Below are 17,098 nucleotides of genomic sequence, written 5' to 3'. Positions count from 1 at the left end.
ATGTGATTGGTTGATTAGATAATTGCATTAATGAGAAATTGAACAGGTGTTCCTAATAATCCTTTAGGTGAGTGTATTTAGACAAAATTTTAAATGGTGGACAATCGGTCTAGACACAATGGGCTTGGCTTATAGGGATAGATTCGTCTGGACCCTCCAAATCTAGCGAAAACATTATTTCTGAAACTTACAGTTCAAAAGTTACAGGTCAAAACTTAAAGTTTGTTGTTATAGTGCCACCATCTGACCAAGTTCCAACAAATCTGAAACTGCACTCCCTTTGGTCTTCAGCAATACCAGTCCTGTACATGATTGTCTGAATGCTCATGTTTGTTGCCCAGTTGGACCTATTTTTAGCGATGGTGCCACGTTTCGAGATTTCAGCATTATAATGGTGACGCAATGTTACCAACACTGATGGCTGGAGCTAAGAATATAAAAACCTAAGTTATAATAGTTTTCCTTTAACTGTGTAATCTTTGGCCTGTGGGACACAAAAAGTTAGTATAAGGTTAGAAAGAAACTGCGCTGGTGAGTGGTGCATACATAGTGTTTGAGGTTACAGTTTTTTAAAGGTTAAAGAATGAGGCTTTAAGCAGAACATCACCCACATTATTTCCTGGACTTGCAGCAAGGTTTTAAATGAAAATGAGGTCTCTAACCACTGTCAGTGCGCCCTGTTCACGGCTTCATGGCCAATGCTGGAGGTATTCTAAACAGGATTCATAAGATTTTTCTGCCTCATTTGAGTTGCTATATGACTATTATTAACAGCTTGAGATTAACAATGCCTCTCATTGTCTGAATTTTTGTTTGACAACCCGCATAGCATGTAACCATCATGCTGATATTAACCCTTGTTGTAACTGCACAGTTATTCACGTGAATGCTGATGATTATATGATCTAAAGTGTAGATTTTTCTGGGCCGTGTTTAACCTACTTGACAGACCTGTCATTAAGTGTTTGCACTATAAAATGAAAATATTACACTAAAGTGAAATATCACTTTGAAAGGCTGAGCTTGAATAAAATATTGTCACAAATTAGAATTTGGGTTAACCTTCTTGTTGAAAATTAAGCCAGATGATCTAACGCAAAGAGTAAATGTCATCCTGCTTCCTTTTGCACTTGACAGAGCAGATGTTGAAAAGTCACTATGTTCCTGCACAAATTAAGAGAAATAACTGTAGCACTGGCAGATTCATTTGGCCCTGATTTACTGAGCAAATGACCTGAGCCTGGTTTTCAGATAAAGTCCAGACGCTTGCACGTTAAAATTTTGCCATGCTGCAGCATGAAAATAATCTCACAAAAATGTCATGGTTGCGGCTGTTCATCAAACATCATTGGGTTGATGCAGAAAGTTGTTACATGTAAAAAAAAATATCCATATCACAAACACTGTTTCCACAAAATGTTTTGTGCAGGTTGACATCAAATGTGAAATCAGAGCACAGATGCACAAGAAGAAGCCCTCCACGAAGAAACCTTTTTCTGTCTAAGGCCAGTTATTCACCACACAGGAAGTCATTCTAGGTTACTGCAGTGGGCTGCTTAACACCAACAGTCTGTGGGAGGGAAAGAAAAACTGCAGATCTATTTCTGTAATCAAATACATGCAACTAAAGAAACTGCTGGACACCACTGACGCAGGTGTGCTTGTTGTAAAAGTCTTCTAAAAAGGTAAGTAACAGCCGATTTGTTCACAACTTTTAACCGCTGTATTTGTGAGCGTGTCAAAAAGTCTGTTGGAAATAGAAAGAGACAAGCTTTGAAATGCAGTATTTTCAGCGAGTTGAGAATCGTGCTTTGATTAAACTTCAAGAACTCCAGTTGCTCTTAAATTTTAGATTTAATGTAATAATATATAAACTGCAATGTACCATCATCTCATCTTATATAGAATTGGGGTGTGTGAATTAGGTACTGGGGGCACTTTTAGATAAACCAGGCTTCCGCAACAACATGTGCAAAACTCATCTTTCTAGTTGTACGTAATGCTGATTATACTTTTTCCTCTAAATAACAGTTTAAACATCTTCACTATAGTTAATACTTAAATCTATTGGAAGTGAAATACTGTATACAAATTAAATAAATGCACAAATACCAAACAAATCTAGTGCTGGATTTAAAAAGAACTGCTTAAATACATATGTACTGCCACAAAACAAACTAGCAGGGGACTAATTTAACGTATCAATTATACATATTTCAACACCAACAAGAATATTATCAACAACAGTGTATAAACCTTTATGACAGACGATCCTAATATCTACAGTATGTCCTAATTTGATCCCTGTTGATATTGTTTCACTCCTCAGACAGAGCTCTTTCTTGCTCTCTGCAGTTTATACTTTTCTTGATGCCCGTAGCAAAGCCAGGTCACAAATCCTTAAGTAGTCTGGTGGTTTGAGTTGCCACAAATCCTCTGCACCCAATTTCCATGGGAGCAGAAGTTTATTTTCCAGACTAACTGCTCAACCTAGTTCCATGTATCCAATCTCCATCCCTTTCATATGTCTCATCCAACACCACTTCCTATGGCCCAGTAATCTCTGCAAAGTAGATAGACGGCCCTGCTGAATGTTGGACCACTGTGCCAAATCCAATACAGAGTCTGTTTCTCCCATTTGGGACTGTGAGTTGGTAGCCTCTAATGTCTCCTGGCATTTTCACAATCCTAAATGCTTAAATGTCCTAACTTCTATTTTGGGTAGGTTTCCTTCCTGCTTCCTGTTTTGCTTTCCTTCACAGTAAAAGGGATTCAGATAAAAACATGTCACTCAAAAAGTTATTGATTGGCCCTGACCCTGTTATTCTTTCTCTTCTTACTTCTTTCCCTGAAAACATAATTTTAAATTGATATTATGTCTTAAAAAGCTACAATGTTACACAAATGGAGGATATTCAAGAAAGACCCATGTATCATTGCAAATATCTCGTGTTAAAGTCTAGTGTATTGGTCATTTAACCATTCAGTAGCTTCTGTTCATGATTCATGAGCCTTAAATATAGCTGGACATACTGAGTTACCAAATATGACACACAAAAAAACTCAAAACAAGCAAAAATAACATTACACTTTAGTTGATCCCCAGGATAAACATAGATAAACATTTCTGTGCTTTGACACAACTCTGGAAGCTGCATTCACATTAGTATTTGGTAGGTTGAAGATACACTTTGTAAAGAGGAAGTGGTTAAATCAGTACTGGTCTCCCTACTTACAGACACTTCTAATGAATACCAAGGTGCTACACCTGCTTGAATTAAATGCAGCATTTGCTACTGTTGCTCTGTATGCATGTGGGTTATTACTTCCTGAATTGATACCTAGTCTTGTGTGCAGGATTTATAACTCTTTTACTCTACTGATAGCTTTGTATCTTTAAATTAATGTGCTGTTTGTCTCATAATTAGCATCTTTCTTCTACACTCTTCTGATGACACCCAACTGTACCTCTTGGCAACTGATAATATTAACAATGTATTCATTGGCTGCACCATTCTGTTAAAGCAAAATGATTTATTATTTGCTGAAGAGCAGCCACTGTGACCACAAGAGAGAAATACGAGATAGTGGTACTGTACAAGCTACAATGCAGTGTAAAAGTGATGTCAGTTACACTGTACTTTATACAAACCTTTACATTGTATAAAGATGACGTTCAAAAGTTACAAAGAAGCACTTTAAGTACTGAATAACAAATATGTATACAATTAAATGTAGATAAAACTCAAACACCACAAATGACAAACCAATCTTTGTATCTTTAGTGACACTCTTCACCACTAGCACAGTATAACCAATTATAAAATCAATATAAATTATATTGATTACTTATGAGGTCCAGAAGTGATAATGGCAGGAATACGGCAGTGTATTACTGCTACGCCGGAATAAGAAAAACATATCAGTATCACCGTATAATGTGAAATGTTTGTTGTTCTAACAAGATGTTTTCACATTGTTACAAGATATTTTCACATTAATATGACAAACAAGCTTATCACATTATAACAAGAAACTTTTCTCTTTATAACACTATACTATCTATCTTGTTATAGCATAAAACATTTATAGTTATATTTATAAACACTTATATATATATATATATATATATATATATATATATATATATATATATATATATATATATATATATATATATATATATATATATGTATATATAATATATGTTATAATATATATATTATAACACTATAATATGATCACTTGTTATAACATGAAACGTTTCACATCAAATGGTATATTATTATAACAAAAGTTTCTTGTTTTAAACCTGAGTTATCACATTGTAATGTGAAACATTTTATGTTAAAACAACAATAACTTGAAAATATCATGTTATAACTTGAAAAAGCACCTAGTTATAACAATATTTTTTTTGCGTTATAATGTGATTCTGACCCGTTTTTGTGGCATGGCATGGCAGCAATACGACACTCAATAAACAGGAGAAGCAGTTCTAATATAGACATAAATCTATAACATTAGAATGACTAATCCTGGAGGCTCAGTTAATAAAGGTTATTTAATTCACACGTTTCCTAGTTTAAGCAGCAGCTGTCCTGTTTGAACCAGGAAGATCTTTTCACAGCCAAGGCACTTATGTTAAAAACATTTTACAAATCTGTTAGTATTTAAAAAATGCAATTCAAATTAAATTCAGATACAATTTCTTTCCACTGAATGTAAAAAAATGCCTTGGGTCAACAAACTGAGGAGAAGAGTGAGCTCTGTTTAATTGTAAATATGACCTCAGTCTTCTGCATGTGCAACTGTTGAGAAAGAAAAGTCCAAGGACGAATTTTGTTGGAAGGCCACATTCTTTAGCAGAACACCAAACTAATGATGTTTTTTTTATTTTTGTTTCGCCCCCTCGTTAGCTGCAGAGAGAGAGAACAGCCATGAGTCTGCTGTGATAATGGTGAGTTATGGTGCCCGTATCCACAGCATTTCCCTGACGGTTCCACATGAATGTTCCTGGGGGGAACTTTGGGAGTTTGCAGCCTCCTGTGTAATTCCCGTTTAGCACAGATACAAGTGAGAGTGAAATTCTGTATTGTCATTGTTAGTCCACAGTAAGAAACAACTCAGAGCTGACCAGAACCATACTCTGTACATACTCTGTACTGTACTATACTCTTACTATAATTTCGGACTGTTGAAATGTTTTGTTTGCATTAGTGTTCATTTTGAAGTTAAATTATGAAATATGTTTCACTTGAATTAGTCTTACTAATTAATACAATGATCAGCACATTTGATTAATAACATTTTAATGCCGTTTGAACACATCTATTATAGGTTTTAAAAAATCTAAAAAGCTGTAAAACACAGAAACCACATTCCTGTCTCAAGAAAATGAAAATAGTTGTTTTTCAATTCAAATAAATGTCATATTGAGGTTATGAATATTAGGCACATATTTACAGTACACTCAGCCCTGACAGTGAAATAGCAAAATTAAAGACATTAATGGGATCTTAATCCACACACACACACACACACACACACACACACACACACACACACACACACACACACACATACATACAATATGTAACAGATGGGTAGTTACACTGCTTTCTTACCATTACCTTCAGATGCTTTTAATGATGTACTTTCTATAAATCTGAAAAAAAAAATTCTGGCTTTAGGCTCCCTTGCATTGGTTTTGCAAAATCACATGAACTCCTTTAGGTTGTGCACTTGTCATTCTCACATGCTTATCAGAAATGAACATTAATTTTAATGTAATTGTGATGTTAGTAAAGCAAAATCGGTACTAGGTAAAGAAAGATGATAAAAACATCCCTTTTTGGTTGATACCCTGTACCCCTCTGAAGACATGAAAGTATGCCTGTTCCATCTGCAGTCTCTAAATAGAAAGATGAGCACACAGGGCAAGAATGTGTTCAATTTGAGTGTACAAGGGCTGAGAGATGTTTTTATTAAATTGTTAAATCTTCAACAATGTACTGTAACAGGCATTGTTGATACATGAAAGTGACCTTGGCCTTCAAGTTATAAGTGCCCTTTGCAAAAAAATGTGATTAATGTCCACATAAAGGAGACTAAACTAGGAACAGTTGTTTTAAACATTGCAATTTTTGGTGAAGTTATGTAAAAGAAAAATGTAGACATTGTTCAGCTCTTCTGGGTAGCCTGAGTCACACTTGTCTAACCACCTCTTGCAATATAAGAACCTGAACGTGTTATATTTTGAAAAGACAATTTCCCCCAACATTTCTTTTCTGAATAATGAATTAACTTATTCAGCTACATAAACTGGATAAATATGCAAAGTACACATATGCAAACATGTGTTTTTTGTATGAATCATTGTCTTTCAAAGGAAACTCTTCGGGTTCAAACATGTAACCTGGGCTTCCAAAGACAGACATTTTCTGCCTTAGGCAAAATGTTTGTGGTGTTGAATACGTGCCTGGAGGTGATGCCGCAACTGCTAGACAAAAACATAAATTTTCTTTTAGGAAATGCCAATCTGCACTCTTTATTATAACAGAACCATTTCTGATGTGGAGCACACAGATTTTAAATTGAATGGGACAAGCAGGTTTGATTGGCCATGATTGATGCACCCACTGATAATGTAGGCATCCTAATCTCACCCTTTTTACCAGTTTTGCCACATGTGCACAACAATACCAGACACAGTCAGAATGCACTTTGCCAAATGTGTCATTAATTCACAGAAACAGACTATGTTTATTATTGAACACTGTGTCACAGACAGACTGTTGAGTATAAATGTGTGTGTGTGTGGGGGGGGGGTTAGTGTCTGTAAAGAGTGAAGCAGTAGGTTATGTTGCAACACCTCATAGTAACTTCCTGTGTTTAGCATTGTTGTATATGAGTATATAATTAACACTAGCTGTTTACTCAAAAGTTGTTGCAGGCTTTACTGGGAGTATTTACTACAGTGTTAAAATAAATTAAGATTGCCATTTCAGATTTTGTAGTATTGTTTATGGTATTGTATATATGTGATGTAATGACTTTGACAATAAGATTGAGTCTCAGACATCTGAGCACAAATATGCAGTATTTTAGTCCCAGGTTTATGAAGTGTGTCTGTTTTACACTTAGTATTTCCAGTTTAAAGAAAATGCAATGTTTTGTCCACAGGACCGCAGCAAGACAGACAGAAACAGAAACCAAAGACGCATTAACCACAACAACGTCGATGAGTCTGAGTACGATGTGGTGGATGACCAGGAGGAAGTCCTGAATGTGCGCATACTTCCTGCAAGGCCCATAAATGATGAGAGAGAGTATGCAGGTATTCAGTCACATTCACACAGTTCTTATTTCATGTTGTTTTCAATTTCCATTTCAAATTAGGATACTTAGATTTTATCGTTGATTTTGTTTCATTTTGTCCACATAAATGTTCTGTTTAAGTTAAGTTTTGTGGTTTAAGGATTTTTTTTCAAATTTGTTAAAAAAAGACATGTATTAGTTAAGGCTCCAGACTAACTTTTTACATTGGTGGCAGTGGTGCGCCTAACTTTTTCATTTAGGTGCACCAGCACATAATTTAGGTGCTATTTGGTCACTATTTGTCAGTCTATTTGTCAGTTCTCATAAGCATAGTCTGTGTAGCCATCAGTTATGACTCATATGTATGTCAGATTCGCAATTTGAACAAACATCTTTTTTTATCGGCTGGGTACAGGCAGTGTCATTGACATTTAACCCATTCTTTGGATGATCTGGTACTTAAATGTAGTAAAAGGTAACCGTTTTTTCACTATATTTTAAACAGTGTTAAAGTTTCTTATAATTTCTGACTCCTTACTGCTTCGGTTTGCCGCTGCCTGGTGTGAAACGCCGCAGGGAGAGGGGCTGCTGTTGGCCATGCTCCTGTCACGGCACAGGATGTGTTTCTAGGAGAAATGGTGCTTTTTTAACATTTTAGTTTAGTATGTTAATGCTCTGACAGCAAAAGCACTGTTCCATACTGGCCGCACTATTTTACAATGCATAATGCTGGATGTTTTACCATATCTGAGCCACGTAAACTGGACAAGTCATTCTCTCAAAATGGTATATGCTTTGGCCTATTTGTATGTGGTAGGCTCTGGCTGTGACTTTGGCTCGGAGTCAGATGAGGCCATGTCCACCAAAGATGTTGGGTCAGGATTATTATCCCTGGGCATCTCATTGACATAATGCATTCCCTGGCTCCTAACCCTAACCTTAACCCAACTGTAACCCTCAAAAAGCAGTCTCCACCTGTCACAACCTATATGTATGTCCCCACGGTGTGCATTCAGGTTAAAGTCCCCACCAGGATATAAGAATATAAACACACACATACAGTAGATACATAATCTACATAAAATCATGCTATACACTGACAAAATAGTCATATATGTGTGTGTGTGTGTGTGTGTGTGTGTGTGTGTGTGTGTGTGTGTATGTCTATGTATAATAATGAATTGTAAAGTAGTGTATTGTGCACTTTTAATTTAAATGTACTGCTATACACTAAGTGCAATAACATGTTGTTTGCAAACACTTTAAACAAATGTGCTTTTTACCAGCAGTATTCCGTTTACACTGTAGCAACTTGAACGTTAATGTTATCAAATCAAATATTACACCAAAGCTATTTGCCACTGCCAGGGCATTACCTTTTATCTAGCTTGTTAATACTAGTCGCCATCAGAGTCCAGAGCCACGATCATATCATGACAGGAACCTTCTGAGCAACAGGTTAACATATATAAATCTGTTTTATAGTTTTGCAGCATAAACAGTCTATGTTCAGTAGCAAGTGTCCCTTTTAGAGTGAGGTGAAGTGGTCGAGCACAAGGCATAGTGACAAGCAGTGGTCGAGCACATGCCCACTGCTGAAATTGTGCGTGACACGCAGCACAAATCATTGGAAGAGAGTCTGATCCTCGCTGTTTGCATGCAGTGTGTATCTATCCACTTTGCTATGGCATTTAATTGTTCGTTTGTCTTGCTTTTGTTTATCTACTTCTCCCACACTCTGCATCCAACGTAGTCTGCTGGCTGTATTGACTGTATGTGTATTCAGAGCCAGTGAGCAAAATAATAATAATAAAAATTAAAACTGCGTTAACGTGAGATAACATAATTGTCGACGTTTATTAATTAATGTGTTAACTTGCCCAGCCCAAATATATATAAAAATATGTACATGTTAAATATAATAAGTGTGACCAATGAAAATGTTTAGTCGCTTTTGTGTGAGCCTTGACAACTGCTTACAGGGAAGCTGAGAGAACAACACAAAACTGTCATCTTTGTCGCTTAGTGGGCTGATCATTCTGTCTGTCTGTAAGAGTGAATCTAACCCTTGATGTGTGTCCCCACTTGTCTTACTCTTTTTACACGTCTGCCTTAAATGTATTAAAATATAGCACATACAACAAAAAAACTATATCAAAAATCTAAGAATTAACTCTTAAACTTGTCCAAACATCAACTTGTGAAGTGTTTGCACGGATGACACAATGAGGGTGAGTATATTTTACTTTCCTACACAGAAAAGCTCTGACAAACATATAATTAGAATGAAGTTGAATGAAATAACAGCTCCACCGCAAAACAGTGGTGAGAATGAAAGCAGTGTGGATCTGAGAGAGAGCTCATGCTGAGTGAGCACGATCTGCTACTGGGTCTCCAGGGCCATCTGTTGGCTGAGTCAGACTGCGAGAGATTACAATTATCCAGGAGCTGAAGGGGGAGAGAGGAAAGCATGTAGTGTGAATAGACTCCCTTACTCTCCTGCATAGATGTGGCCCACAGCAAGGGGCCTCACAGCTGCGCGTCTACAACTTTATACTGAATGTGGCTTTTAAATTTGTTCACACTTGGAGTGTTCTCCGTCTGTAATCAATACAGTCTGCTGCTGTTGCAATGCACTGCTGGGACTGGCAACGACCGAGTTACAAGAATGATACGAACTCAAAGAGTGTTTTAACTGTCAACTAACACTTGAACTACTGAAACTACTGTCATTACTGCTGATAAAACTGTGGGCATCACAGCTACTTTTGTTTTCAAGACAGGGATCTGCCAAGGTCATCATCGGCTCAGAGCCTTTCATCAATGTCCGCTGTAAGGTTTCTGTTTTGTTTTCTTTAAATGAATGCGTCATTACAACTGAACTACTTTAAACGTCATCTTACATTTTATGTGCTGTGTTTTTCTCTCCACTCCATCAGGGGAACTCCAGCATCCTACCTAGAGAAATCCCACTTACATCAGGTAAAGACACAAAACTCTCCAGAATATGATTTTTAATTATTGTGATAAAGATATTCTGTAGAAGTAGTCGTGGAACAAATCAAGTGCAACGATAAGACATTCTTAAGTTAAATACATGAGCAATCCAACACACAGTTGTTTAATTCAGTACACTCAGGGCTTTTGCTGCTACAGCCTTACTTGGCCTGGTACCAGTAGGTTATGGTGGCTAATAATAGCTGACGTTAGCAAACTGTGTAAAAGACATTACTGAGTCAGTTCACTGACTTTATGACTTTTCTCTACTTGGCCACAGGCTCAGCAAAAGTTACACAGGGTCACTTAACCTGCATTATTTAAGATTTGACATTAAATTAAATGGCTCTGCGGGATGTGACAGGGTCGCTCATAGTGCTGAAAACATGAATTATCACCCACCCCTGCAGAGAGTTTTAGTCTCTTTTAGCTCATTGTATTGTTTTTACAGCACATTTAATGCATGGTTTAGTCTTTTCAACCTTGGTGGGCAGTTTTCAGTAAATGGCCCTGATAAATCCCCTGTACTACACTACAGTACAGGAGGCAGAGTGTTAAGTTTGCATCTAGCTAGTAAACACAAGCATCTACCAGTTAAAGACCCAGATATTTGTCTCAATTTAGGCTGTATGCACACATAAACATAAATTAATTAATTAATTAATTAACATAAATTAATTATTTCCCTATGCCTACTTGGTTGGACTTTGTCACCTTGTCAAGACTGCAACACCAGAATATCCATCCATCCATCTTCATCCGCTTATCCGGGGTCGGGTCGCGGGACACCAGAAAATAAATAATGAAAATGCTTATGTCACACATTTATTTATCTATGAGACTAAAACACTTGAGTGTTTCCAGTAGCAATATCACCAGTTCTGCTGAATCCTTAATTGTCTCAACTAGCAGAAATTATATACTTAATTGAAATAAAAGCATAATCCAGGCTCAGATTGCAAAAATAACCAGACTGCATCTCACACATACAGAGAACTTTCACTATCTGCTTTTAAACTGCCAACATAACATTAGTAAAATGGTAAAGTCAGAAAGTAAGGCTACATGATAACAAAATATAAGGCTGATCATGAAAGACAGTCTGCTTTAGCTGAGCATAATCAGTAAATTATTTCTTTACTTCCTTCAGTTCGCGTGAGCCGGTGACGTCCAATGCACAATCAAGGCAGATATACGGAACAATAAAATGAGAAAAATAACTACTGTACACACAGTTGATAACGAAGAACATCAGATTTTTATAGCATAAAAGCTGTGTGTCAGTTTAATTTATCAAGGGTCCGTGCATCATCTCAAAATGTAAGAGCTTTCATCATCAAAAATATGTCTTTTAAAGACATTTTTGGTCCTTAAATTTTTAATATTTAATTTAAGACTTTTTAAGGGTCCACTGATACACTGTCAGTTGTTCCTGACACAAGTGTTAAAAAGCGAGTGAATGTTGGACTTAACATTTGTCAGGTGGCCATAAACACTACTCCAATATATTGCTTATGTTACGATGTGTCTGCCTGATGTGAAAAAAAGGCAGCTGTTTGCTAATGTGGTGTCCGAACAATAATGCTGCGATGATGTGTTGAGAAGAAATCCGCTTGACACTGTTCTTGATCATAAAGGTTTACTAATCCCCTATCCAGCTGCTACAGTGCTATGTTAAACTGTTATGCATCAAATGCACATATGTTATACACCACACTAACAAACAACAAAGAGATGGTGGCAGCTATTTGTCAGCTTGTTTCAATTAGATGAATGCAGCTTAAAGAAAAAGAAGTAACACCACAATAAAACATTTTTTTAAATATAATGAGTGTCTATATTAAAAATCACCAAAATGGGAAATTCAAGTTTTTGTAACAATGTTACAGCTCCTGACCTCAATATATTTGGGACCATGTAATTCTTTAGATGATGTTTTTTAAGTCACTTGTGGGAACGCATATTTCAGCTAAAAATAGTAAAGTAACATGTAACTAAAGCCTTGTAGTTTACTAAAATATGTCAAATTTCCCTCTGAGACCAAGTACCACAACCACGAAATTGTATTTAGGAGCATTACTTCAGTAGGTTTACACTTTACAAAGTTACTTTTCTGCATTATTTTTTTTTTTAAACACAGGGCCTGCTGTCAACAGAGACCTGAAGCCCGGTAGAAGAAAGACCAGATTACGTAAGACAACTCAGAAAAATTACCTTTCTCACTTTCACCACACTGACCTCAGAAGCATCCCAGCATTTTCACATGTTGCTCTTACAGATAAGAGGTTACCACCTGTACAGCCGGAAGCCCAGGTAAACAGCTTGGTGTACTGTAGACTCTGTCTTTGTGTCAATAAATTGTGTTGATTGCAACTCATAAAACAGATTATCACTTTTCTCTCTTTCTAATATCACAGCCCTCACACAGGTAATTTGCCCAACTATCATTCAAGTTATTCATTGTTAGAGTTTAAATAAGTTATGAATGGACTTACAGCTGAAGCCTGTGCTCTTCCAGGCGCTCTCCATCACCTCCACCGTTGACCTTGCCATTAGCGAATAACTTCCCCAGACTAGCTCTACACGAACCCTGCAGGAGAGTGTGAGTATCGTTTTACTCTTCCACTCTAATTTAGACAGGAAGCAAGTAGACAGACCGTCTGTTGTCACAGTGAGCGTCTGTCCTGTTGTTGTTGATGTGACCCTTTTTTCTATGTGGATTTTGTGTAGCAGATCAACTACTTTACTAATTAAATCTTTAAGCTACATGCATTTGGGAGAACAGGAAAAACAAATAAATCAAGTTAATTAATAACTCGATCATTAAATTCACTAGTCTTTTAGGAAGGTTTGAGTTCTCTTTGAAAGACTGTTGGATTAACTTAATTTCACTGGGCAATAGTGAGTGACAACAGTGATATTCTAACTTTAGAAAAAATTTTAAATTGTTATTGTACTTTAGGCGAGGAACAAAAGAAACTTAAAGAAAGACATCTAAGAAAAACTAAGTTAAACTAAAACAAAGTTGCTTGAGTTCAGGATGAGCTTTTATAATTGCTATTCATGTTTTCCTGACCCTAGTGAATTTAAGTTGAACAAGCAAAATTCACATACGCTCAAACATCACTATGGCCACGCAATCGTGATTCAAGACATAAAATAGCATAATGGCTATTTAAACAATCAGACAACACATGGTTTAAACAGCAGTTCTTATTATATCACTTAATCATTTAACATGACATTCCTGACTAATCAGCTGTTGAGATTATTCTTTATACTTATACTTACACAGATCATAACTGCAATGCTTGCCGAGATTTCTGTCGGCTGGTAAGTCTATGGTATTTTGGCCACATGGTAAATTATGTTAAATCTGTATATTCATAGGGGGTTGGACAATTCATCCAAGGCTGAAAACAAAGGATTTCACAGTTGTGTTTCTCAGGCATCTGGCAGGCTTATCTTAGGCCTGTGCCTTGCTTCGTTAGCTTGACAAGACATATAGTGTCTCAGGGATGAAAAGTTCTTGTGTCCTGTCTGGCAAGTATTCAATTGAGACCTTCACTGTAGGAGAGGGGAAGGAGCCAGTTACCAGATCCGAAGGTGTTTATTCAAACTACCCCCCATGGAATTCCACAGAGTTCCACAACAGTTCTGCATTGTGATCACTACAGTTGGAAAGTAAAAGGCGGCCCTCTTAGTTTACAGTTTATACAGTGTGGCAGTGACACCATCTGCTGGTTAGAAAGATAGTGACAGAAAAAGTGTGATGGTTTCTTTAATAAAGCATTTATTTATGTATAAATGATGACGCTTTTTCATTTCAGTGGACAGAGAGCAACTAAAAAAGTGAGTAAGTTAAACGTGCATCATTATTTCAATCATAGCTAAGAAATAATGTGTTCCCTTTTTTTCCCCTTATGTTTTTACTCAAGTACAATATTTAAGTACAATTGTGGGGTACTTGTACTTTACCTGAGTATTTCCAGTTTATACTACTTGTACTTTTTTTACTTCACTACATTTATTTAAGAGCTTTAGTAACTAGTTTCAGATTCATATTATTAATACAGAATTAAAATAAATAATAATAAATAAATTAACTATTAAATTATGATGTGTTATTATGGATAAAGGTATCCAGTAAAAATATAATCAAAAATATTCTGAAATTGCCCATTCAGCATGTTGAGTATTTTTACCTTTGTACTTTTACTTAAGTAGGATTTTGAGTGGAGGACTTTTACTTGTAACAGAGTATTTTTACACTGTTTCATTACTACTTTTACTTAAGTAAAAGATCTGAATACTTCCTCCACGACTTATTGTTGATTGGATCTCTCACTTCTGAATGTGCTACTTTGTTTTATTAATTCTACCTATTTCATTATTTTATTACTATGTAATATTTTATTATATATATAACATTATTTTATTTCCTGCACTGTGTCTTGTAATACTTGTGTCTAGTTCTGTTTTCTACTGCTCCCATGTACCAATCCTTTCTCTAATGTTAATTATAGCTTACAGCCCTGCTATTTTTCATTATCATTTTGTATATATTATTTAATCTACATAATTAAACCTGCAACCTAACTAGAAAGGACTTCTTTACTGTGCTGTCATGTTGTTTTTATGTAATTGTCTTTTTAATACTAATAGGCAGAATTCAGTTCACATACCAAAGGTAAGTGCAAAATAACTGTGAAAATAACATTTTGGTTAAAAACGTCTTAATACTTGTAATAACTTTGAATGTGTTTTTAGGTCTACAGAGTGTTGAAAGTGTTTCAGCCCTTCATAACAATCAAAGACATTCTTTGGATTTGGAGACTCACGATATAGAAAAAAGGTGCGCTTTTCATTTCTCAGGCTTTACAGGACAATTATGTCATGTTATGTCATGTATGATTTACATGTGCTCTTTCCTCCATTATTTAGATCACAACAAAATCTAGGTAAGTAATTTTACAAAACCTGAGTATCATTGTACAGTTATTGATTAAATAAGTCAGCATTATTGTCTACTTATAGAAAGGGTGTCATCAAAACGTCATCACCATGAGTGGCCACAAACCAAAGAAGATTTTGACCAACATGACTTTGTTCCAATGGAAAAGCCTCAACAGGTATATTTACTGCCACTTAGGAAAGATTAAAGAAATATGTATGTATGTATAAATAGTGTATAGGTGTAATGTCATTATTCACTGAACTCTACAGACCAACTGTGAAGAAGACTGGTATGTTGGGGCTTGTAATCGAGCAGATGCTGAACACGCTTTACACCTGGTGAACAAGGTATTTCTCTTCTAATATGAAATGAATCCAAAAATGATTTGAATATGTCTAAAGCTAAACTTCTTTTGTTGCTCACATTAACCACATTAGGATGGGGCCTTTTTGGTACGAGACTGCTCTATCAACTCCAACAGCGAACCCTTTGTATTGGCTGTGTATCACGAGAAGAAGGTTTACAATGTAAAGATTCGGTTCATGGAGAGCACCAGCAAATACGTCCTTGGTACAAGACAACGATCAACTGATGTGAGTGAGACAAACCTGAAAAGATAGTCAATGAACATTGTCTTCAGCATTATATTTACTGTAGCTTGCGTCTTATTTCTCCTCAGATGTTTGACTCTGTGGCAGATATCATCAAGTTCCACTCCATTTTCCCAATAATACTCATCAGCGGGAGAAATATGACTGGAAGCAGATACCCAGAAAACTGTGTGCTGACATGTCCAATAACGAGAAGGGATGTTGACCAGCTGCTGCAATAACACATGCATCAGTCCAGCAAACATAACCTGTTTAATCCCACCATGTTTCTATCATTACTGCATGTAACCCAATACATCCACCGCAGCTGACAATGTGTATACAGTTTGTTAAAGTGTTTGCTTGTGTCAATAAAAAAATGTGTTTCATCTAAGTCTGCAACTGACTTTTATTGTCATTATCAATTATCTGTTCATTATTTTTTTATTAATCTTAACCCATCACAGTTTCCTAGCACAAGGTGATGTCTTCATATTGCATTTTTTCATGTACCAACAGTCCAAAAAAGAAAATTATCGCTTTACAATGATGCAAAGCAGAGAGAAGCAACAAACTCGCTTATGAGAAGATGGAAGGAGAAAATATTTGTCATTTTTGCTTGATAACACAAGTAGTAGGTAGAGGTCTGAACTCTAAAAATTTGATGATTGTACTTTAACACAAAAGTACAGTAACAAAACACTCAACCGGTGTTCTGACGATCTATGCTGCCCTGTCGAAAAATGCTACCTTATGTGTTACCTTTTCCAATCCCATAAAGTTGTAACTCTCACAGTATTATGACATATTCTTTGATTATATTATAACATCATTTCAGGGGTAGCGTATTCTGATACAGTGGGGGAAATAAGTATTTGACCCCTTGCTGATTTTGCAGGTTTGCCCACTTACAAAGAATGCAACGATCTATAATTTTAATCATATGTACATTCTAACAGTGAAAGACAGAATCCCAAAGAAAATTCCAGAAAATCACATCATATGAATTTATAAAAATTGATAACCATCTGATGAGGAAAAACAAGTATATGACCCCCTACCAAACAGCAAGTATTCTGGCTCCTACAAGCCAGTTAGTCTTTCTTTAAGACACAGCCCCAATCCCAACCAATTATCTACATCAAATACACCTGCCTCACCTCGTTACCTGTATAAAAGACACCTGTCAACACCCAAACAACCAGCATCCAACATCAGCACCATGGGCAAGACC

The 17,098-nt window shown here is 36.2% G+C and overlaps 1 protein-coding gene across 2 annotated transcripts; it reads left to right on the top strand.

Annotated features, from left to right (window-relative positions):
* The first annotated feature begins 1,548 nt into the window (after positions 1 to 1,548).
* Positions 1,549 to 16,258, top strand: LOC123957721 (cytokine-dependent hematopoietic cell linker). 2 transcript variants are annotated; one of them, XM_046030722.1, is made up of 17 exons: positions 1,549 to 1,685; positions 4,920 to 4,960; positions 7,186 to 7,339; positions 10,100 to 10,152; positions 10,260 to 10,302; positions 12,458 to 12,508; positions 12,596 to 12,630; positions 12,735 to 12,745; positions 12,836 to 12,919; positions 14,148 to 14,169; positions 14,983 to 15,007; positions 15,088 to 15,172; positions 15,262 to 15,278; positions 15,355 to 15,449; positions 15,544 to 15,621; positions 15,712 to 15,867; positions 15,954 to 16,258. In XM_046030722.1, the coding sequence occupies exons 2-17, from the start codon at positions 4,958 to 4,960 to the stop codon at positions 16,104 to 16,106; spliced, it is 1,065 nt and encodes a 354-aa protein (XP_045886678.1). In that variant the 5' UTR covers positions 1,549 to 1,685; positions 4,920 to 4,957; the 3' UTR covers positions 16,107 to 16,258. The 2 variants fall into 2 exon arrangements, with proteins under 2 accessions (XP_045886678.1, XP_045886679.1); XM_046030723.1 differs by lacking the exons at positions 1,549 to 1,685; positions 4,920 to 4,960 and having other exon boundaries at positions 7,292 to 7,339; positions 10,104 to 10,152.
* The last annotated feature ends 840 nt before the right edge of the window (positions 16,259 to 17,098 follow it).

The sequence above is a fragment of the Micropterus dolomieu genome, linkage group LG19 (genome assembly GCF_021292245.1).
Source record: "Micropterus dolomieu isolate WLL.071019.BEF.003 ecotype Adirondacks linkage group LG19, ASM2129224v1, whole genome shotgun sequence".
NCBI lineage: Eukaryota > Metazoa > Chordata > Actinopteri > Centrarchiformes > Centrarchidae > Micropterus > Micropterus dolomieu.
Note: the sequence above shows the minus strand (reverse complement) of the source record. Positions and strands in the feature narration are given on the sequence as shown.